Source organism: Chelon labrosus (genome assembly GCF_963514085.1).
Source record: "Chelon labrosus genome assembly, chromosome: 15".
Classification (NCBI taxonomy): Eukaryota; Metazoa; Chordata; class Actinopteri; order Mugiliformes; family Mugilidae; genus Chelon; species Chelon labrosus.
In genome coordinates, this window is record NC_140348.1 from 18,758,583 (window position 1) to 18,781,807 (window position 23,225).

General features: G+C 41.4%; 2 protein-coding genes across 2 annotated transcripts; both read right to left on the reverse strand.

Annotated features, from left to right (window-relative positions):
- Nucleotides 1-749: 749 nt before the first annotated feature.
- mertka (c-mer proto-oncogene tyrosine kinase a) lies at nucleotides 750-15,334 on the reverse strand. Its single transcript, XM_084561450.1, has 19 exons — nucleotides 15,255-15,334; nucleotides 14,054-14,369; nucleotides 13,867-13,967; nucleotides 13,607-13,777; nucleotides 10,253-10,339; nucleotides 10,045-10,160; nucleotides 9,773-9,962; nucleotides 8,924-9,069; nucleotides 6,180-6,315; nucleotides 5,394-5,544; nucleotides 4,860-4,948; nucleotides 4,672-4,767; nucleotides 4,022-4,102; nucleotides 3,847-3,939; nucleotides 3,626-3,744; nucleotides 3,412-3,521; nucleotides 3,023-3,182; nucleotides 2,551-2,687; nucleotides 750-2,004 (listed from the first exon to the last, which is right to left on the reverse strand). Exons 1-19 carry the CDS (start codon nucleotides 15,331-15,333, stop codon nucleotides 1,560-1,562), a joined length of 2,823 nt encoding a protein of 940 aa, XP_084417576.1. The 5' UTR covers nucleotide 15,334; the 3' UTR covers nucleotides 750-1,559.
- Nucleotides 15,335-16,192: 858 nt separating this feature from the next.
- lhcgr (luteinizing hormone/choriogonadotropin receptor) lies at nucleotides 16,193-21,561 on the reverse strand. The gene is made up of 11 exons (XM_084562511.1): nucleotides 21,240-21,561; nucleotides 19,608-19,679; nucleotides 19,356-19,430; nucleotides 19,186-19,260; nucleotides 18,958-19,032; nucleotides 18,759-18,836; nucleotides 18,597-18,665; nucleotides 18,412-18,486; nucleotides 17,916-18,101; nucleotides 17,739-17,807; nucleotides 16,193-17,630 (listed from the first exon to the last, which is right to left on the reverse strand). Exons 1-11 carry the CDS (start codon nucleotides 21,401-21,403, stop codon nucleotides 16,409-16,411), a joined length of 2,160 nt encoding a protein of 719 aa, XP_084418637.1. The 5' UTR covers nucleotides 21,404-21,561; the 3' UTR covers nucleotides 16,193-16,408.
- Between the last annotated feature and the right edge of the window lie 1,664 nt (nucleotides 21,562-23,225).

The window sequence follows — 23,225 nt, forward strand, 5'->3', positions numbered from 1 at the left end:
CAGGCAGTTTCCTTTAAATGTTATATTTAACTTTAATTTTATTGATTAATTTGACATAGACCCATATTTATAGTTACATTTGTATTGTAATTCAACATAACATTGTTGCAAATAATAATAAGTAAGTATTTGTTATTTATTTATATTTTTTCATTAGATTTAAATTTGTCCAGCATTTACTGATTGACAGCGTGCATGAATGACGCTTTTATTTTGAAGGGCTGTTTTTTTGTTGTTGTTTTTTTTTTTTTTTTGCACGCGTTTACCGTAGTGTTTGTTTGACTTGACTTACCTGTATCACCTGTACCGCCTGCTGTTATAATAATAAAGTAACCAGATCTTATTTGGACACTCCTGCTGCTCCCAGGGTTTGCCTATCTTAAAAAATCCATCAAGCGCATCTACACAACTGTACATTATCTAATTTATTTGAATATAATTTTGAGGTCCTGGCTTGAATAGTATCATTTACTATACATTTTTCCTTACTACAATTTTGCATTACGATGGGTTTGTGCTATTTGACCCCTCAAAAATCCTTTATACTACAATTTTATAATTTTATACTACAAGATGTCTGCTTAGTAATTTTAAATATCCTTTCTTTTTTTTTTTTAAACCTACCAATATTTGCCAATATTTGAGTTTAATGAACAGGGTTTTGAAGCACTCAATAAACAATTTATTTTGAAAGTATACCATTTTATAAATGCTCTGTACATTTTCCTATTTACATTGCAATCCACAATTTAATACAGTAAACACTTTCACAGTTCAGTAGGGGCCGTCCACACGGAAACGCAAAAACGCAGAAGTTTTGCATCGTTTTGGCCGATCGTCCACACCTATCCTGTAAACGCATAGCCCTAAAACGCACTTTTCTGAAAACGGGTCCCAGGGTGGAGAAATTCGCAAACGCAACTCTTGCGTTTCTGTGTGGACGGCGAAAACGGCGAAAACGATGATGTCATCGCCACACCCCCGAGCAGCCTTCCACCTCCCGCAAGACGTCTCATAACAACATCAACAACAATGGCGGACTACATGCTAGTTTTCCTGCTGGAGAAGATATTGAGCCTATTAGGGTTACTAGGGCAAAATATCATGCTCCTGTGCCACCACGCTGAGCAAAAAAGGCGATTTGTAAACAGCGCTCAAATTTGTGCGCATGCTCCGCCTCTTCCTCTCCGTTTTTGGTGAATTTCTGAAACTGAAACAGCGCCACCTATAGGCCTGGAATATGAAGTAGCGTTTTCGGTCGTGCTGAAACGGATCTGTGTGGACGCGGATATTTCTTGAAACGATGCCCTCGAAAACGGAGAGGGAAAAGATCGTTTTCGTACGTGTGGACGTGGCCTAAAGGTTATGCATGTATAATACAATAATTGACAACGACATGCAGACTGGCCATGGAAAGCATAAACTGCTTATGTAACAATTCAACAGGAAGTCCGCAACAGGAAACGTGAAGGTGCTCCTGGTGCAAAGAGGCAAACAAATTAGTACTGACGAATAAGGATAAGAGTTTTGTCACAGCTTTGATCGCTGGGTACCAAGCGTTATAGCAGGAAAGATGTGTCACTTGAGCTGTGATCCCCTGCAGTTACGTCAGCATCCCCGTTTGCGACACCTGACAAAAGAGGAGTGTCCACCGTAGTAGATCTCAGGGAAGGATCTGAGGACATCACCACCACATAACGACCACTGTCCTCATCATCATCATCATCATTGTCCTCCAGGTTCCCGTGAATGTCTGCCGTCACTACTGTGTTTTCTGCTGCCTGGCGGCTGCAGGAAGGGGACGAGCTAAGCAGAAGATGCTCTGCACGGAATAGTTCTCCATCAGGGTCCTCTTCAGGGAAGCTGGTGTTAATATAAATAATATCCCCCTTGCTGGAAGACTCTGGAAACTTTTCTGTGAGCTTTTCCAACATTTCTCGCAGTTGGGTAAACAAGGGTCGGTCCAGGGGATCTGCCCTCCAGCAGCTGTACATGATCTCATACCTAAACAAAGGTAATAAAGTAAAAGTAAGACTTTTGGAGCCTTGTTTTAGGACACAAAAATCTCAACATTTTAAAAACACACTTGACTAATCTCATTGGATATGGCAGCAATGCAGACAACAGTTCAGCTTCAAAGGTTTTTAAAAGGCTTGTTGTTGGAGTAGTTTCAAAATCAGCAGAACTGAAAAAACTATTGGCTTCACATCTGTATTAAAAGGGCATAACAACCTTTCAGTACTCAGATTTTGCAGGTAGTGGCAGTGGTTTAGAAGACACGGGAAAATAAAGCAATACTATATATGAGGAGGGTTGTATAGTTTAACCAAAGCTCTGAAACATACAATAATAATAATAATAATAATAATCATCATTTTAGGCATATGGAATTCCTATCTTGTCTAAAATATCTGTGAAATGCTTGGAATAATTACCAATAAGGCAGGTTTTATTTAGAGGTTAAACTCTACTTTTATAGCATAGATATGGTTAATTCTAAAACAAACAAACCCAAATTCAACTTTTGTGTCGAGGAGAGAAAACACTCACAGTTCATCCAAACAGTCTGGTGGCTGCTTCAGCCTGTGTCCCTCAACAAGGTAGTCGTAAATCTCATGGTTCTGGACTCCGGGGTACGGCGTCATGCCCCGCGTAGCAATTTCCCACATGGTGACGCCAAACGCCCACTGCGTGACACAAAATATCGACCTCAGATCGCATTTCATTCAAATGTGCAGTTTGTTACACAAACTGAATTTGTAAAGGATAATCTCTACTTCATTCACAGCCAACTAAAATCGACTACTTTTAGATTCAGAAAATTGCTATAGCAGGCAAACGAGGCAAAAGATTCTTATATAAAAACGTAGGAATGTTTTTAAAAGAAATATTGAGTGCAAATCTCAGAAAAAAAACTGAAAGTGATAGAGAAACTGGTAGTCAAGTGGGTCAGTTCTTCTTTCAGTAACTGCACAGCTTTTAATGGGCACTATTGTTACTGGAAAGTATTATTAGCACTTACCACATCACTCTTTACAGTAAAAACTCTGTCTGCCAGGCTCTCTACTGCAATCCATTTCACCGGCATTTTGGCTATTCTGCCCTGCCTGTAATAGTCTCCACTGTAGATCTTCTTAGATAACCCAAAGTCGGCTACACACACCGTCATGTCATCACGCAGCCTGCAGGATAAACAAAGTAGGCATTTAATGAAGAAGAAAAATCAGAGAAATCTCTCTAGTAATAAAACACATTCTATATAAAGTGGAAAGTTTTCATGCAATCTTAAAATGAGAGTGAAACTTTGTTTTAAAAACGACTATTGCACAAGTCAATATATCCAGAAAATAAACAGCAAATCCAAATGCTCCATCAGTACAACCTGTACATAATTCAGAGGTAGCAACCTACATGCAGTTGCGTGCCGCCAGGTCACGATGCAGAAAGTTACGACCACTGAGATACTCCATACCCAAAGCAATGTCAACCATGAACTTCAGGAGTGTCTGAGTGGTCAACAACTGTGTAAAAAAACACAATACAGCCACAGTTATAAGTTTATACTGTTTAATCTAATTATATAATATAATATGTATTTCAGTGTTTTGCTGAGATGAACTCTTACCACCGGACTGTCTCCCAGGCGTGAGCGCAGCAGGAAGCTGTGTAGATCTCCATGTTCCATGAACGGCAGGATGACCATGGGTTTGGGGAAGTGTGTTGAGCTTACCTCCAAGCACACACCTTGAGAGGACACGTGAACAAAGACAAACAATGTAAGGATGTGAAAATGAAAAGGGAACAGAGCAGTGTGATTCTACATTACTTTAAAGAGGCAACTCCTACCGAGCAGTCTGATGACATTAGGATGGTTGAAATCTTTCATGCAGGCCGCCTCATTCAGAAACTCCTCGATCTCCTTTTGAGAGAAGCTGTCCACTGTTTGACAAGAAAGGTAAATATGTGTCAGCTCCACTTGTTTTAAAGTTTGAGAACATTTAAATGAACTTGGTTGACCTACATTTCATCGTCTTCACTGCAACTTTTTCTGAGGTGCCTTCTTGTCTTCTTAAATGTCCCTCCACCACAGAGCCGAATTCACCTAGAGAAAGATCAAACTGAATCAAAAACATGTACATTGTGTGTTTTGTTTAACTGTGTATATGCACCGATCAGGTTTAACATTATGACCACCTTCCTAATATTGTGTAGGTCTCCCTTGTGCCTTCAAAACAGCTGTGACTCATAAGAGAATGGACATGGGTGTTCTGAGGGTGTCCTGTGGTGTCTGGCAACAGGATGTTGTTAGTGGGGGCATCTATGGATCAGCCTTGTTCCAGTGCAGATACTTGATCAGTTTGGGATCTAGTGAATTTGGAGGCCGGGTCAAGGTCAACACCTTGTGCTGTTTTTCATGTTTTTTTAGTTGTTCCTAAACCATTTTTGTGTGTGTGCCTGTGTCAGGCGGCATCCTGCTGGGGGTGGATCAAGGAGTGTCATTGCTATGGGGTGGGGGGGTGAGTGGTCTGGTCTAGGTGGGTGGTACATAACATCTAAATGAATGCCAAGTCACGAGATGGTCAATGGTATTTACTTCTCCTGTCAGTGGTTTTAATGTTGTGGCTGATCGGTGTATATATAGATATTAGATAAATGAAAGTGTTCCCTTACCCTCTCCAAGAACTTTCCCTACTGAAAGCAAGCTCCTCGCGACCATCACGTCCTGAAGTTTGGCCTGGAGTTCATCACTGATGCCGAGATTCCCAACTGCACGGGGACAAGGAGACATGTTTTTTAACTCTGAAAATGTGCCAAGAAAATTAATTGTACTTTTTCTTTGGTTTAATTCAAGAACGTACGTGTGATTCCTATGGCTGATCGATTGTACGATCTCTGCGGCGTGTACTGTATGACAGGTGGCAGCTTTTCTTCACCTCCAAACATCTGCCTGCAGGGGGAGACGGGGAAAAAAAGAAAAGGCAGGCAATGCAGTTAATCCTCCAACTAGTACGACAGGACTTTATTCAACAACAGCACACACACACATATTTCATCAAAGAGGTGGTTATAGTACGGAAGCCCTATGAGCACAATTGTTCCCTGCTTTGTTGCCAGATACTGTTCCTATCTGAGAAGCACCCTGTGACACATTCCTATCCATATCCTGAGTAGCAAGAATGAGTCATTCACGCCATAATTCCAGAGAATTAACATCTGGTTGTTGTCCTCCGTCTATCTATCCAGCTGCACGGTTATTAGAGGCCTCCGGTGCAGACGATGATGATTAAGAGGAAGCAAAGGCAGTTTATTAACAGAATCCGGAAGTTTTCAGTTTCTCAGGTTGTGGTACTGAAGAAAACATGTTGTTAATTTGTCTGTAATTGTCAGCGTACCTAAACCAAGAGCTACACGTCCTGTTGCGTACACAGATAGCCCCCCAGAGGATAAGCAGCAGAAGACAGATGGCGCACGCCACGGCCAGCACAACGTGGACCGAGTATGGAGGCGCAGTGTCAGGGCTGGACGAAGGCCTTACGACTGAACCTGAGGTGAGGTGAAGAAATGATAAGCACGACAAAAGATTAGAAAAACAACACTCTGCTAATTCACAATGACATTATTAGAACTACTTGGATATTTAATTTAGTTTTGTTTCTCCAAACTATATTGCTATAGATTGTGGCAATATATCATATGCAAGCTGTTTCAATGTGAGTCAATAAAGATGTTTAATAGATCCCAAATGTGTAATTATGCACAGAACTCTGAATTTTGCATTTTCTTATTATTTATTTTGAAGCCATTTAGTAAGACTATTTTTATGTGTGTTTAATTTCTTCCCATTCAACAATTAGTTGGTGGCAAAATGATATTTTCCCGCAGGTTTTATCCAGTCGTAAAAAGCCAACAAGATCAATTTGTTAACATGCCCACAAAGTTATTGTAACTCAATCGTGGGAGGCTATGAATGTATTAAATGCCATTGCAATTCATCCAAGAGTTGAGACTTGAATCTTGAAACAAAGCAGTTGACAAGCTGGCCAACAATACCATAGAAAGAGTTAAAAATACTGTGTGTACTATGTGTTAGTATAATGCATCAGCTGAGCAATGTTGGCCATCTTACAGATTTAACATCTGATGAAAGGGTGAAGAGATAAATTTATAAAGCCGCTTACTATCTTCTGACACAAAGAAATAGACTCGTGGGCTGACCATGCCGCTCCCTGCCTGCGTGCATGCGGCCACCTCCACACTGTAAGTTGTGTTGAATTCCTGCACAGCTACCGAGGCCGTGGTGGTGTTGCTGTGGACCTGAAATAAGGCGCAGGGATAACACAGATTGTGCACAGCGTTATGATTCAATTTGTCTTAAGCACACGTGTTGAGGTTAATCATTATCTTTAGTGGGGAGAAAGGTTTACCCAGTCACAAGCTAAATGGAGTTTTAATGGTTTAGTAAAGTAGGTCATTTAACCAAAGAGGAAGCAGATTTCAATCATATTTTTGGACTTTTCGTGGAAGAGTACGTTGAGGAACATCTTGTACATTTGTGCAACACCTCCTAGCCAGCTCAGCAACTTTTCAGCAAGTCATGTCCGTACTCTCCTCCTTGTTTGTTCTCCTTTCTACTTAATATACAAAAACAAGCAGAAATGGTAAAGGCACATAAAGTTGCTGTTTCATGCAGTCACTTACAGTATGAAACCTTTTTGGGAAATCCTAGGGAACTGCATAACAGTGATTACTGTATATAATGAAACTTCCTACCAGAAAAAAGGGAAGGAGATAAACTTCCAGGATAAGCTCATGCGCTACATGGAACGCAGCATGTGACAGACACATCCCTTTATTTCACAACACCACATGGTACCATCTGGGGCCACGGGGCCTTACCAAAGTGCTGACAGAGGATGTTGAACCCATGATTAACGTCTATCACGGCTGTGACATCAAACAGAGGGTAGGCAATTCCAACGACAATAAATTCTCTGCGATTTATGGGAATGAACCTCTGTTTCAAAAGAAGATGATGGCACGAGGACTTCTACTAAACACCCAAAAACCATGAGCGGATAATTTAGCCCTCTAATTTGAACCTGATTTGTTTATTTAAGCTGTTCCAGCATTCTTATAGGAGCATGTTGAGCATTAAATAAGCTGCCTTTGGGCATATTTCCAGCCACTGCTGTTGGAATGACATCAGAACCTTAGTAGACAATGTAAAAGGGTTAAGGTACACATCCCATCATACTCATGCTCCATTCACCCTTTGATGACTCAGGGCCATGTGCAAACTCGAGAAAAATACTGATGACCGTTTTCACACCGTCGGCTTCCTGTAACCACAACATAGACAGGAAGGACGGGAAACACACTATTGTACTAGAGGGCACTAATGCAGTAACAGATGACTACACACAAACAGCGTCAGAGATTAGTCCACTGAGCTTTTGACATAAATGAGGTTGCTATAAAAATCAACAATGCCATTTCTTAGAGAGTGTATCTAAAAAAAAAAAAATCTAAAAAAAAACCCTTCCTCGCTTGTTGATTCTTGAGATGAAAGCGGACCAAACTGTTTACAGAAAAAAGGGAAGCTGACCTTTGGTTCAGTAGGCAGGAGAAAGGGAGGGTCAAATATTCCCGGCCTGTATTGCTCATTCTTTTCATATTTGTCATACATTTCTCATTGCTATCAACATTTTATTTATTTATTTTTTTAAAAGAAAGCAACTATAAATATAATGAAGTAAGTTAGTGTACATGTTACTTCAAGTATTAACATATACGTACTGTAGAGTATGTTAACGATCAGACAAGTTAGATGCCAGTTGTAGTGTAAATGCTTTAGTTACTGATACCCTCCACCGAGACCAGACCAGACACCCCAACCCCATAGCAATGACACTCCTTGATGGCAGCAGCCATCCCCAGCAGGATGCAGCCTGACACAGGCACACACACAAAAACGGTTTAGGAACAACTAAAAAAAAACATGAAGAACAGCACAAGGTGTTGACCTGGCCTCCAAATTCACTAGAACCCAAACTGATCAAGTATCTGTGGGATGATCCACCGAGGCCCCTGCCCTCAACCCATAGGACACAAAGGCCAGACACCACAGGACACCCTCAGAAGGCCCATGTCCATCCTCTGATGAGTCAGTGGTTGATTGATGTTATATATAGTTATATAGTTAAACGTCAATGTGAAATGTTGTGTGCAAACTACACTGGACTTTAATTGCCTTCATGTAGATCAGGGATTTGCAGAAAATGATGCCTGCATAGCTGCACAGTTAGTAAGTTAGTTAATAGGTTTATTTCAATTACAGAGCAGTTTTAATTTACTGATGATTCAGAGAGCAAAACGACGATTTCCTCCTGCTGGGTGGCTTTTATTGTGAAGCAGCCACTGAAACGGCAGCGTATTAGTCATCGAAGTTTGGAGGAGTATGAAAACACGACGGCATTACATTTCTCTCCAGTGAATTATTTGATAATGGTGTGGCTGCTGTCAACTTCCGCCGAGGTGTTTAGAATAGACAAATCCTGGTGAGTAAGGCTTGTTTTCAGACGTGCATGTTGGGCGTTCGGAATCAGTGCAAGCTCCCGTGTTAACACATATTATATTCAGTATGTAATCACACGTTATCCGCAACAGAATATTTTGACAGCGGAGAGTAAGGAAGGAAATACAATTTAACCACACATTTAACCTGCACTTACCGCAGTAACCACGGGTGTTACCAAATCAACAATGACAGAAATCGGAAGGATTTTTACTTTAAATCTACAGTATCTATTTCCTTTATTTCCCTTATTTCCTATTTTTTCTTGATAGTAAAGGATAGGATTGTGACTGTAAAGGATAAAACCAAAACTGTAATTCTTAATTAGCCCACTTCAGACAAGCTCACCTTCCTCTCCTTTGTGCCATATCTGACAATGACATCGTAACCACGTAGGATGCCATTAATCTTATCATCTGGTGGCGGCTTCCATGTGATCACCAACGAGGACTCATTCAGCTGTACTGTGACATTTCGGGGATAACCTGATGGCACTGCGAGTATGAAAAGAGAAGGGAAACAGGGATTAGGACATAAATGACATGTCATTAAAAAAAAAAAGTCACTGGACTGGACATAGAGCGCCAGCCTGTAAAAGAAAACGAAAGACAGCTCCCCTGTTGAAATCTTTGATTACAGTTTGGTATGTGGTCACTTCCTGGCATGGCATATCAAATCTCTCAACCAAAATATCCCCTGTCGTGGCTTTAGGAAGGAAATTGAAAGCAGCTCCACCCAGTAAGAACTTTGTGTTTTCTCAGTCAGACCACTCCTATTTCCTATGTGACCCTTCAGGAAAGCAACAGAGATTTGGTAGATACGGCATTTTTTGGAAGGGGGAATTGTTGTGGGCAGAGAATGTAGTTGTGAAACTTCTGAAAATTCCAGTTGTTACACACCGCTGCTGCTGCTGCTGCTTCTGCTGCTGCTGCAAGGAGGGTTATATTAAGCATATTTTGGATGGGGAAAACTGAAGGCTAATTACATAGTGCTGTAATCCAGGAACCTAAACAGGAGCTATGAGGAGGCAGGAACATAAGACAGTGGTTCTGTAAAGCAAAAACACGGATTGAGTGTAAGACACATGCGGATTTAACATTCCGGGATGGATTTGATTAAATTTTGGATTATTTTTTTCCCTGTTGCAGCCATAAATATGTTGCTATTGCACCCAAAAATAAGGGAGCATTGACACACCTCCCTCCGTGGTGTTGCTCTGGATCCACGTAGTGACGGGAGAAGCCCCCACCTCGTTGCTGCAGGAAACACTCAAGCTGTACCACGTCATAGCCTGCAGCCCGGGGACTTCACAATGAAAAGGCGGCACTGTGACGTTGAGGAATCTGGTGGTCATCACCTCCCCTTTCCTCCGACTCACTTCTTTGACCTTAGGTGAAACAGCGAACGTGTGATCAGTCTGCGGATATTAAATGAAATGACACCGCTGTTTATTCGGACATGCGACTCACCCTGATGTGGCATTTGGTGAGTGGTGAGAAGCCATCATGTCCAGGGCTCCAGCTCAACATCAACTTATTTGACTGCCTCTCCGTCACGGTAACGTCAGACACGGGACTGGGAAGAACTACAAAACACCACACAAACCCTTAGTAACACCCAAACATGGAGGCAGCTTGTCAAGCATGAACGTCTTTAGGAAGGTTCTTCCAGTTTCACCTTTAATGTTGATACTTGCTTCTCGGGACGTGGTGACACCCTTGTCATTATGAGCTTCACAGCTGAACTGAGTGTACTCGTCCACACCTGCAATGGAAACATTAGAATAGACAATGTAGTAGCTCACCGCTGATCTGAAAACAACCAGCTCTCAAGGTCATGATAGCCCTGAAAAGTTTTACAAATAAACCACAGCTCAGATGTTATTATTACTCCAGTAGCGAGAGGGAAAAGTACAAACCAACCAGACACATTGTTAACATTCTGTATCATCTACAAACTACGTGATATTTCTCTGTGCCAAAAGTGAATCTGGGACAAATGTGTCATGTCAACCTCAATGAAGAAGCGAAGTTGAAGCCGGTCAGAAAATTACACAATTAGGGATGATTCACTCTTTTATTATACCTCAAAAGTTCACACAGCAGTCCCTCGTCCAGTAGGCTCAAATTAAGCCTCCTCTCCAGTCTAATGCACTGTGGTAGCAATTCTTTTCCCGGACACACAATTTCCGTCTTTCAACAGCGGCAGATATGCCCAGTTAGAATGGGACTGGGACATCTGCGAAATAATGTCCCTTTTGTGCTCTGTTTTCTGCAAAGCCAGTCACAGAGCCGCCTGTGAGAGATGATTCTAACCAGCTTGGGATGTTTTGTTTACATTCTGCAGGATATATCACAACCTCACTGCAAACCCCATGGCAAGCATATCACTGGAGTATAGTGGGTACTAAGCAAGTTGGACTGTAGTCCCAAATAACTGTTGGGGTAAAATACTGCTTCGCATAGTTCGTCGTCTGCATTTTTGTCTGCAAAAAACTCTCTTGGCATCTATGGCTAAATGGGCTACTTTTAAAGAGTGTGGGAGAGCAACATCAAAATTAGTGTTTGCATGTATTTACCCATAGTTTTGGTGAAACAATGCATGTTTCCAAAATACTGTGCCATTACAAATGAGAACAATGGATTATGCAACAGGAGCAACAGACATCTATGATAGCGTAGCAGTTTAAAGTAAAAGACAAATCACTATCTCATGCCTGGATAAAAACACAAATTATTGTTGAGGTACATATTTTGCTGAAAAAGGGGAAATGAATAAAAGTTCAAGAACTGCCGTTTCTGCTTTCGCTTTACTTGGCAAGTAAATCAAAAACAAAGCACAACAACAGTAGAAATATGTAATTGGTTGGCCGCTTAAATGGAAACGTGGGCTGGAGTAGCAATATGTGGAAGTTGTGCAGCATGGATCCAGGACCCTTTAATTACCAGGTTTAGGGCTACTCTAGCTCACAGAAGCTGCCTGAGAGCTGTTGTTTTTTTTCCATTTTATATTCAGGGAGCAGATATATCCATGATCTACTCTGTCAGATGTCATCCATTTATTTATTTCATTTTTTTCAAAGCTTTCGTGCCAACCTGTTGTCAACTTTGACACAGTAGACTTGATCTTGTGCGGTTTCCTCCTGCTCAGCAGAAACACCGCTGAGCTTCTTTTTTATGAGGATACAACCCTAACATTTAGCAGCAAATGAGCTGATGCCCATCCTGAAATCAAACCAACAGTAAGTCCCACATTTAGAGAACAAGAGGCCCTGGACTTACAGCATGCATGAAGTGAGAATGCACAGAAGTGGGTTTGCTGTTCTGTTGTGCCAATATTTGGTCATGCACAGGGCTCTCGGAGCCCCTCCCTGCTGGTTAGTGGGCCGTCCTGTGAAAGAGGCCTTTGTCCCTGCAGCCAACCCCCGAACAGACTCCCTCTGCAGTCCCCCATCCCCTCACTGCCAGGGCCCTTGCACACGCTGGACCAAACCACAGCTCTGAACCTTTAACCCCCCCCAGCTTCTGGCTTTATAACCGCGCAATGGCTGCAGCAGGAGTGCGCAGCCTGCGGCGCACTGAAAATGAAGGGTTAGAATATACAGAGCAAAGGTTATGCCTATAATAATAAATGTTTGCTTTGAAGAAGAACATGTTTTGTATGTTTTGTATGTTTTGCATTTTGCGATTAAAATATATGTAAAACCATAATATAGAACACAATCCTGAACTGATGATCCTAGTCTTGAGTCAGTTACACTTTTGCCATGTCAAAAGTAACTACACAAACATTGTCGATATGAGCCAATGACGTTTGCCAAAGGTCTAGAGTCCCTTTGTCCTTTCTACAGCGTTCTCCCACAAGGTACTGCCACGCTAACAGTAACTAACAGTGCATGTTTCTCCTCGTCATCAACTGTTTTCTTTTAAACTGAAGCACACAAACCTACTCTTGGGCACGTCTTATGTTAAATTCCATTCTTCCTGACCACCTGGCACTGTGAATTAATAGAAATAAAATGACATTTGTTACTCTTGTTAAAATAAACCTAATTTCACATCTAAGGTCTCTAATTAACATGCAGTTTGCTTAATAGTCTTGTGCACTGTAATTGTTATAGTGCTTAACTGCAACATGTTAATGTTATCCCACAGGATAAATAAAGTATCTATCTATCTATCTCTCTATCTATCTCTCTATCTATGCTACATATTTCCACTTAATAACTGTAGTAGCTGTATGTGCGCAGGTAGCTTATTCTCCAGTGCTTTCACAGTCTAGCTAATAGGGCTAAGAGTTAAAAAACCCTGACCACGCATGACCGCTGTTAACCCTTCAGCTGATCAACCTGCAACCAGAGTGACACTGGACACGGTGAGTGCATATGCTGAGGCAGCAGGGACGAGGCAGAATAGAAACCACCAGCAAAGCAATGATAGCTGAGGAAAACTGACTTAGTTACCATCAATGAGCCATCAGTTGTGTTGATAAATATTCCGTCACAGGGGAGAAGTCAAAAGTGAAACTAGTTGATTGTTTTGAACAGACGTAGAACTCGCGTTATTTTCACTGTATTACTTTTATAGCATTTTTATACCAGCCCAATGTTCTTCTAGTAAAAATAAAGTTGTCTTTTGCCATTTAGAAAAAACACCTATAAACAGAAGCTAATTAAAAGCACTACACAGATGGATCAGACTTTAAAGAGGCACTTTTAAATTAAACAAGACGCTACTTCGACAGATCCTCGAACCCTGGTCAGGCTGATGAAGGAATAAAGTATACATGCGACAGGCTGCAAGGCATGTCTTCATCTTCTTTCTGTCTGATTTGAAGTGTCATTCAGACTTATGCAGAGGCATATTCTCATCCTCCATTAGACAGTGGGTAAGAACAGCGAGAAATGACACTTGGCTTTAGAGGTTTTTACTCCTCAAAGGGAACAGGCAGAGAGAAGGAACCGTTGCGAGGGGAATCCCTGTGAAACACTCTGTACACGTGAGATAAAGAATATTGTGGTTGGTGTCTCACCTGGCACATAGTAGGTGCTGGGAGAGGGATGAAAGTCGCTATCAGGTAATCCATTACGAAGCCAGCGGATTTTAACGGGATCTGGAGGTCCTACCGCCTCACATGACAACACGAATGAGGTGTTTCTTGTTATGTTCTTGTCCTCTGGTTGCTTGATAAATGTTGGTAGCCCTAAGGAAAGTTCAAAGGAGCAAAAATGAATGGAAAAAAAAAAGTGTGGATGAAGAAGCTTCCACTGCCTGTACCGTATTAAAACTCACCTTCTACCTCGATAGTGACTGGCTCAGACTGTACCACCATGTTGTTGATAATCAGTTTGCATCGATACTGCCCAGCATCCACTCTCTGCACCTGGCTGATGCTGCAATACAGCACATAAGGACACACCTGTCTGAGTATTCAGCCTTCCATGTATTTCTTCACATTTCTCCTTCGTGTGTTACCTACATGGCAGTGGAGAGGAGAGTCGTGACTCCATCTGTGCTGGTCCTGAGGTCGTTGATCACCATCTGAGTGGTCGCGGCCAGCTCCTGGCCATTCTTCAGCCAGACAATGGTGGGCTCCAGCCTGGCATCGGGGATGTCAATGGAGCAGTTGAACTTAGCCTCGTTGCCTTCTGACAACTGGAGAGAGCCTATAGTGGACTTGAAGTGAAGCTGTCGGAGCTGGTCTGGGCTCAGATAAACCCTGGAAACATGGCTTGGTATCACCACAGGCTCTGAGGTCCTGGTCGGTTGGTGAAAGCGGCTCCCCGAACGGCGAGCTGTTTAAGGAGAGAGATCTTAGGTGATGTTATACTGACTAACTTAACCTTATTATTATTATTATTATTATTATTTTATTTTGAGTTTTTTTATGTGCAACTGAGCTACTGTGATTGATCATTATAGTCTATCTTAGTCTAAATCTAATGGTGCAACAGTAAAGGCAGTATTTAATCTTTAAAACAGTAAAACTTTAAAACAATGTTCTACCAGTGAGCTGAAATCTGCCATAACACACTTGGACATCCAAACTGATGGAAAAAGGGAATTTGTTTACATCTGAAATGGCATTCATTTCTACATATAAGATAATTAAATATTAATGTTATACATATATATATTTATATAAAAATCACAGTTACTCAGAGTAACACTTATTATAAGTTTGGGTTTAACTTATTAATTTTTATTTTATTTTATCTAAAAAGACAGGAATAGTTAAATTAAGGATACACAAAACTATTAAAAAAAGACTTTCCATGAATAAATGGCTTTTTTTATATTTTATTTATTTATATATTTATCACATTTTATCACGATATTATATTAAGAAAAAATGCATATAATACAATTTTAAAAACATAAATTTAAAAAATAAAATGCTCAAGACAAATTCTTTTTCTGTTTTTTCCTTCTTTTTACTTTTTTTAAGTAGAGGTTAAAGGCTATGGACTTGCTTTAAGTCTACATACTTGAGTCTACCTCGACGCATAGAAAGGAATTTACTTGGTATTTAAATCGATTCCAGCTGTTGTCTGCCCTGCAGAGATTTATTTTGCTTTACGTTAGATCGAGATGAAACCGAGCTTCCAGATGACGTGACATGAAGTTAGTAAAAGGTAAAAATAAAAATAAAAAAAACTCCAACAAAACAAACTGCTTACCGCTGACCGGGCTCTCCACGAGAAAGGCAACGGTGGAGAGAAAAACTGCAAACCAGCGGGGACATGACTTCTTTGCCATGGTGAACTATTCCGTCTGCTGCAGTCTGATAACATCCACGTTTTAAATGTCAGAGGACTGATCCGCGGCGGGCTAGGATTCGGCTCCGACAGTGCGCAACATAACCCACCGGAGAGAGAGACGTCCACGCAGCTTGTGTGAAGAATTGTTGCTCCAGCTCCACATAGCAGGAGAAAAAAAAAAAAAAGTTTACTGTTGGGGGACGTCACAGGAGGGATCCCACGAAGGCGGGACTGAGAGTGGAAACACTGAAAAACAAACTCAAAGCACAAGTAAACTATCTGATAGATTAAAATATAGACACAGACAAAACTCTTGGTATTTTATAATCTTACAATATGTGTATTTATTTTATTTATTTGCTCCTATTAAAGCGAATTCTCTCCCCATTTTCGGGATAAATACAAATATTACAACATAATACGCACTGTGTACATACAGCGTAAGTGTGCTACAGACAAGCACAGCAGGTGACCTCTGTTAATCTCTACTTCAAGATCTCTAAAAAAAAAAAAAAAAAAAGAATAATAGTGAAGTTATGTGTCCAACTCCTCCACCACGTGGCTAGTTTTGGCATCTAATTTTACCATAGCTAACAATAGCCAGAATGAAACAAATGATGTGCTTCTCTTTGGACATTTCCATCTGCTGGCTGTTTTCAGTCATACCACACATTCAGCAGACTGACTGTGCCAGATTAATATTCATCACTATATAATTCTGGACTTCCAAATTTCAGTTTTTGGAAACCTTTTGTCCATTTTATTAATCCACTTAAACAGTGAGATTCAAAGTCCATTCTTGAAAGTAGTTGTTCATTGGTGTCCATATTGTGATATTAGTTACATTTGTACTTTTTCACTATATGACTGGGCCAGTTGCCATATCTCCAGTGAAAAAGGCCTATTGGCCACAAAAATTCAATTTAATGCATTGTTTTTACTTTCTAAAATAAAATGTATGCAACATGCCAGTTAAATGTGTTGACACAAGTCAATAATTTCCTTTACATCCATCATGAATGTCCTTCCTCAGTGTCTTTTGTCCAAAATTAAGACTTCTGTGTCTCTCTCTTTCAGGTGACCTCCCTCTCCTCGTTCTGGTGGTGGTTCTTGGGTGGCATGGCGGCCAGTTTCACTCCTGAGTGGGGTCCTTTGAGATCGGACCTCAAGTTACTCTTGATGGCATTTTCTGAGCGGCAGGCCTTCATGCGATAAACGCTGGCCTTGCTCTCGCAGCAGCCCATGGTGCTCATGAGCTGACACGCGTCCTCTCTGAAAGCCTTGGTGAAGATTGCGTAAAGGAAGGGATTGGCACAGGAATTGATGGGGAAGAAGAGGACCAGCAGGATCTTGGAGTTGGTCACCGTGATGAGGGGAGCCTTGAAGGCGGCAGAGATGGCAAAGAAGGAGATGGGTGCCATGCAGAGAAAATCCGTGAAGATGAGCACGGCCATGCGTTTTGCAATCCTTGTGTCAGCGCTTCTCCCGGGGAACTCTGGGTTCTTTATAGCCAGATAGATCAGCACGTAACAAACACAGACAACAATGAAGGCACCCACATTGAAGAGCAGGATGATAATGATGAAGGCCTGAGCCAGAGGAGTCTCTATGTCCATGGGTAAGCACATGCTGACTTTGGCGTAACTGCTCACACCAAAAAGAGGCAGCATCCCCAACCCCAGACAGATGAGCCAGCCAGCTGCCATTATACCGGCTGCCTGCGTCAGAACCAGGCGGCGTTCTACCTGCAGAGCATTGGTGATTGTGTGCCAGCGCTCCAGGGTGATGGTGGAAAGTGTGTAGACTGACAGCTCACCGCCAAACACGGACAGGAAGCCTGCTGCGCTACAACCAGGCCCCGTCTGCCATTCAATAGCATACTGACTGTAGCGACCACATGTTCGCAGGTCCACCGTAGCTATCAAAAGGAGGTAGACCCCGATGCAGAGGTCAGCAAAAGCCAGGTGGCACATGAGGAAGCGAGGCACCGTCAGCTTGTTGCGGCTGGTAAAGAAGACCAGGAGCACCGTCAGGTTACCTGTGACAGCCAGTATAGTGATGAACCAAATGGCCACTCTAAGAAAACTGAACCCTGCAATGTCCTCACAGGGATTGAACGCATCTGCTTCAGGTGTGCAAACTAAGGTTGACCTGGTCGAACAGAAGTCCAGTTCTGGATAATGGAAATTGACATCTCTAAAGCCATCATCCTCCACAGAGAGGTCAACCCCAGACAAAAATGGCAGGCCCATAAGCAGAGTTGTGTCTTCCGACCCTCCGATCTCCGGCTGAATCCTGTTTTACAAAGAGAAAAACAGTCAGCCGATCTTAAAGCAAAGACTTTGCTGCTAGCAAAACCTTCTGGAGGTCTGGAGTCTGGAGACACAAAACACAACATTTTACCTTGCTGATGGATAACTCTCATCACAAGACGTAGAGCTGTTGTTCCCTGTCGGATTAATTGGAAAATCCCTAGAGAAAAGAAGGACATTTATTCCCAGACTCTAAAATGTCTAATCACCACCATTGCTTGAAATTTAATTTACTAGCATTGCCTGCACGGTGCACGGCGCGAGTCACCTGTGAGCGTTCCAGCTCAGCAATGCACAGCAGTGGCTGTTGTAGGTGAGATGAGCCTCTTGCAGGCTCCTCAGTCCCTGCGGGAGAGGCAGACTCTTCAAGGCATACGCCGACTGAGCAAACAACACCAGAAGTGACTCCAGTCCCTGCGATGGCAGCTTTGTGAGAGCTGTTGCAGAAACATCTCTGTGAGGTAACACGAACAATATGAGTTCCCTTTTGTGGCCAGTTTGTTAGCAGTTTAGTGTAGTATGTGTGGAAGTGTGGGAGGACCTCCAACGCAGCTTTTAGCCATATTTGTATCAGTATAAAGTTTACTGAAATACTTGAGGAGCAGTGTTGGTCATTACTAGAAAGCATTAACTCCTTTACCATGTCTAGACACAAAATAAAACCAATCAAGACATGATGTCGTGACAAACGACTTCGTCTTTCTGCTAAATCGCTTACATTTACTAATACGAGACAAACAGAAGGTTTTAAAACGTTCACTTACAAGACTCCGGGGCCAGTGGCTCTTTTGAAAGCATCTCCGTGGATCACACTAAGTTTTCGATTATTCTTCAGTACCCTAAACACAACGGAACACAGGGTTAAGGAGCGAAGCTTTAATGTTTCCCGAACAGAAATTGTGCCTAAAAAAGTGCCTTGATTTGGAAATGAAATGATGCAGCAAAGTACAGTTTATCTATCTTCGTCCCGTTGAAGGCGTGCTCGTGTATTTCTCTGATGCCATTGTTGAACAGGTTCCTGCAAACGTTAGTCCCAAAATGATTAAAATTCAGCTATTGCTTTCTTGCTAAAAGTGCAAAGCTGTTTATAGCAAACATGTGCATCACTCACATTGTGATGTATTCTTTTGTCATTCCATTCAAAGAGTTTGGAGGAACTTCTAGTAGATAAAGGTTGTCACATATATGCCTGCAAATTAAAGGGTTATAGAAGTACCATGCAAAACCCCATAGCAATGCAATTTTAAGCTTGTCATGACTTGCGTTTGGTTTTTATTCACCTCCAAAACTTTAACAACAAATATACTTACAGGATGAATTCTGATTCAAGCGAATTGATAGAAGTAAAGTCAGGAAAAACTGTTATGCCAGTGTTTGAGATGCTCCTGTCAGGAAAAGGGAATTTGTGTCTTATTTTGCAGAAATTTTTATTATGAACCAAATGGAAAAAAAATGTCAAAGACTGTTAAATATCAAACCGCAGGCTATTTAAATGTTAAAAATTTTAAAATGAAGGTTGACACTGTGAATGTTCTCACAAGTAGTGAAGTTTGGGGAGGTTGTTGAAGGTCCCTTGGGTGATGTGCATCAGATTTCTTGTGTTTTGGATGGAGCTGCAGCATTAAGTACATGAAGAGTCGACACTGAGCGGCTGCACTACAGTAATTGTGACTTTAATTGGACCAGAGAATCACAGAAGAAGACTTACATTTCAGAGAGGCTGGGGAGGTTGTTAAAGGCCAACGTCTCAATGGTTTTCAGGGTTACACTCTGAGCAATCTCACTGTACACACGCAGAAACAAATCAATGAAGCAGTTGAATTGTGACACTCAAACAGTGTCTTGAAATATAATGAGAGTGTCCAGTCCTACTCCTGCTATATCCTTTGGTACATTCAATTGGCAATGCATCCATTTTCCATATTTCTCTAAATTCAAGCATCAGCACTGCTAAGTCAGAAGAAGAAGGACTCCTCTCAAATCCTCAAATGAGTGGCTTGAAATTGTTTGCAAAGACAGGTGATAGAAGAACCTGGAAAAACAAAATGAAGACAGTTCATAATTAGAGACATCTTGACCAAATGATTCTAAGGCAACAAGGTTTAAAACACTTCATCATGCAATATACATTTTTTGAAATAACTTAAACTTAAGTGAGCTATTTCAGATTTCCTCTAAACCATACAGTGTATTTTCCAAGAAATCATTCACAAATCCAGTTGTTGTGTTGAAAAGACTATTAAGTTTTGATTAGTGAATGTTTCAGACAAACACAAAGTATTTAAAATATATTATTCGTTTTCACGACTTGACAGAGCGCAAAGTTCCCAGAGTGTCGGTGGCATTTACGTGCACAAGGCTGCTAACCTTGGTGTTCACGGACACTTATCAGGAGAGAGTGAAGGTTATGTGATTTAGCAGAGGGGAGGTCAAGATTCCCCACCTTCGAGGCACGCAGCAGTCTGGTTGAGCTCTGATTCCCAGAAAGCGTATAGAAAGAGAGGACGCACTGTGCCCTTGACCGTGTGAGACCAACTTGACATTTTCCTGGCAGGTAATTAAGAGGGACACACACAGGTTGTTCTGTTTCCCAGGGTGTGATGTGCTGCGATGGATTTTGCTAATGAGGAAAAGCATCAACTTGGGAGTGGATCAGAAGTGGATATGTCTTTGCAGCAGTTACCAGCTGTGTATATACAGAATGGATATACCTCATACATACTCATTTTAGAGTTCATGATTCAGAATTAAAACAGCTGCACACTGGCAAAACAACTTCCATTAAGAGAAAATAGAACACAAGGGAAGCTTTTCGTATATCGTAGGCCTGCATGGACATTTGCCCTTATTTGTCTTCAAACACTGATGGTGAAATGATAAAAACAGAAAGACCTCTGATGGCTTGGACGCTGAGTAAATTATAGGAGATCACAATGAGAGAGAAATAGAGGAAACTGCCCTATGGTTGGAATATCCTCACTGTGTTTGAACAGTCAACCATGCATGAAACTTAATGCAGACTATGTTTAGATTTCATAAATATTGTGGCTTTCTAAATGTCATTGTGCTTCCAGAAAGCATGCAAATAACCAGCTAATTAACAAGCTAAATACACAGATAAGGGTTCTGTTGACTACAACTGCTGATCAGGACACATCCAGCAAAGTGCCAGTCTTGCTAAATGGCTGTGGAATAATCAAAGGCTATGTAGGAGATTTGTTTTCTCCCAATTAGACTGTCAGAGTAACAGCAACACATCCAACAAATTAACCAAGTACATCCGGTGTACATTGTACCAGCACAGAAAAGTGAAAGAAAAACGCGAATGCATCGCACCTCATTCTCCACATATCACAAAGCACTTGTTAGAAAATGAGAAATTTACAAAAGCCACTTGAGCAGAACTCCATTCAGCTAAAACATCAGCGCTTTTTAATATGGCACCAAGCGAGTGGTTTCAGGTGGATCCTCGCTCCGTGCGTAAATACGCGCGGAATAGTCTTGGCTCAGATGAGTTAGCTGCTGTAAAAACCACCGGCTCTGTAACCATGCCATGTCATCGCACGCTAAGTAGCAGTCTCGCAGAACTTACAGCCTTTTGTCCCTGTTGTCCACCGCAGGAGCTGACCCTTCTGTCACGTTGTTGCACCTGATCGCTGTGCTGAAACAGCGGCAGATTCTCGGACACACGAAACTCGTGCATCCCCCAAAGAATACACCTGACAGGAGCAGGAATATTGACAGCGACGTCCTCATTGTTGTTGCCGTCTGAATGCAGAGACGCTGGAATGCCCAGTGTGTGCTGCTGCTGCTGCTTTTCTCGTATTTAGATATGTGGCACTTCCTTGAAGATCTTTCTCCCTCAGTGTTGCAGAGGAGGCTCTCAGACACCTGATGATGCTCAGCCTCTTATCAAGCGGTTTGTGGGACGCAAAGAGTTTTTATATTCAGCCAGGCATGTATTGGCTGAATACCAGTAGTATGTGGTATATTTCTTTAGAGTAAGAAATGTTTATCATGGCAGTTTATGACATCAGAATGCAGATCAGAACAATGGATTGTCAAAACTTACATCGTGTGGACCTCCACTTGAACATATGGCACTGAGTATGGTTAAACCTGAGAATGCACATTTATGTGACAGATTTAAACTTGACTGACTTTAAGGTGCACAAATCTGTGAAATAATGTTCCCCCGCCTCCTACCCAGCCATCTGCTTTTAGAGAAAGACTGATTATTCTCCTGTTCTTTGCAGATCAAGAATGTGTTTCCTCTCCTATATGGTGTACCTTATGTATTTTTACTGTCATCACATGTAGGAGGATAGTCTTATTGTTGTCTGAAAAAATAAAATAAAATAAATAAACTGATCATTTGGGCCACTTTACACTCAGTGCTGCAGATCAGAGTTATGGTTTTGGGCTAATATGTCTTGAATGTTTGTATAACAAAATATACAACTATCATTCAAGGGGTAATGTAATAATTTATTTTGCTTTGTCAGCATCTTCTTCTGGCTAGGACTCATTGGGTGTTTTCAGCGCCTTTCCTTTTTTTTGTGGGTGTGTGTAATTTAGGTGCATTTAAGGCTAATTAAGACCAAGATTTCTTCTGGCGTACACATAAAGACCTAAGCCAATGATTGCGTCGCTCAGGAGGACAGTGTGACCCAAAGTCAAAAGCCTCCCATAACAGTATCTTGTTTGGCGCCAGTTACACTGTTGATAAAGGCATGGCAATGTTAAATAGCCTTGACGCACAAGATAATTTAAAACTTGTTAAGCTAACGAGTACATTTTGAAATTGAAAACAAGGTACTTAGACCTATGTGACTGGTGAAACTACAGGTTAAACAAGGCATTCATGACCCTTTTGGCTGATTTCGGGCTGGTGGCACATGCACAGACATTTTGAAGTGCATGTGTGTTTGACACCCAGCCAATATCTAGTGAGTATGCAGTTAAGTTCTGCAGAAGATAAGCTGGTGAAACTACCAAGCATGGTCCCAACACAATGAAACTTCTCTGTTTTGAAAGTGTCAAGTGCCTTGTCGTTATGTGTCCACTGGGTGACGACAAAGAAACAGAAAAACAACATGAGAGCGCAACAACTGGGATCAGACCACATTTCAAAAAATAAGAAAAATACATATGAACGTTTGTGAAAATAATAAATAGACAAATAAAACTTTTAAGGGTGACGCCCTAGCATTGACACAAGTGACATTAATTTCCTTGTTAAATCTTTAACAAACCTGTTTATCAAGACAGCTGGGATAGGCTCCAGCACCCCCGCGACTCTTCACGGGACAAGCGGTTATGAATGAATGAATAAAACTTTATCAAACGTACAGTAAAATGTGTATTTCTTTCAGTTTAATTATTCTGGCAGTGTTTGTTTAGCCTTTGTATAGTATGACTTTTATTTTTCTTAACTCCCACCAATTAAACATGTTATATCAAGACGCCAGAAATGCCATCACATTATTAAATACAGCCTGAAGGCAGTTTGGCTTGTACGCAATTGGCGTCATAACATCCGCATTTCCGACAGCACGAAAACGCAGCACTACCTTTC

Bases quoted from the DNA above. Each gene is read 5' to 3' on its own strand.
- lhcgr (XM_084562511.1), bottom strand. From the start codon at position 21,403: ATGAGGACGTCGCTGTCAATATTCCTGCTCCTGTCAGGTGTATTCTTT. The intron at 19,680-21,239 runs GTAAGTTCTGCG...TTGTTTTTCCAG, and splicing joins GACAACAGGGACAAAAGGCT to GTTCTTCTATCACCTGTCTT. The intron at 17,808-17,915 runs GTGACTCGCGCC...TCTTTTCTCTAG, and splicing joins CTGAGCTGGAACGCTCACAG to GGATTTTCCAATTAATCCGA.
- mertka (XM_084561450.1), bottom strand. From the start codon at position 15,333: ATGGCAAAGAAGTCATGTCCCCGCTGGTTTGCAGTTTTTCTCTCCACC. The intron at 14,370-15,254 runs GTAAGCAGTTTG...CTCCTTAAACAG, and splicing joins CGTGGAGAGCCCGGTCAGCG to CTCGCCGTTCGGGGAGCCGC. The intron at 4,949-5,393 runs GTACGCTGACAA...CTCCCCCTGCAG, and splicing joins ACGTGTAGCTCTTGGTTTAG to GCAGATGTTTGGAGGTGAAG.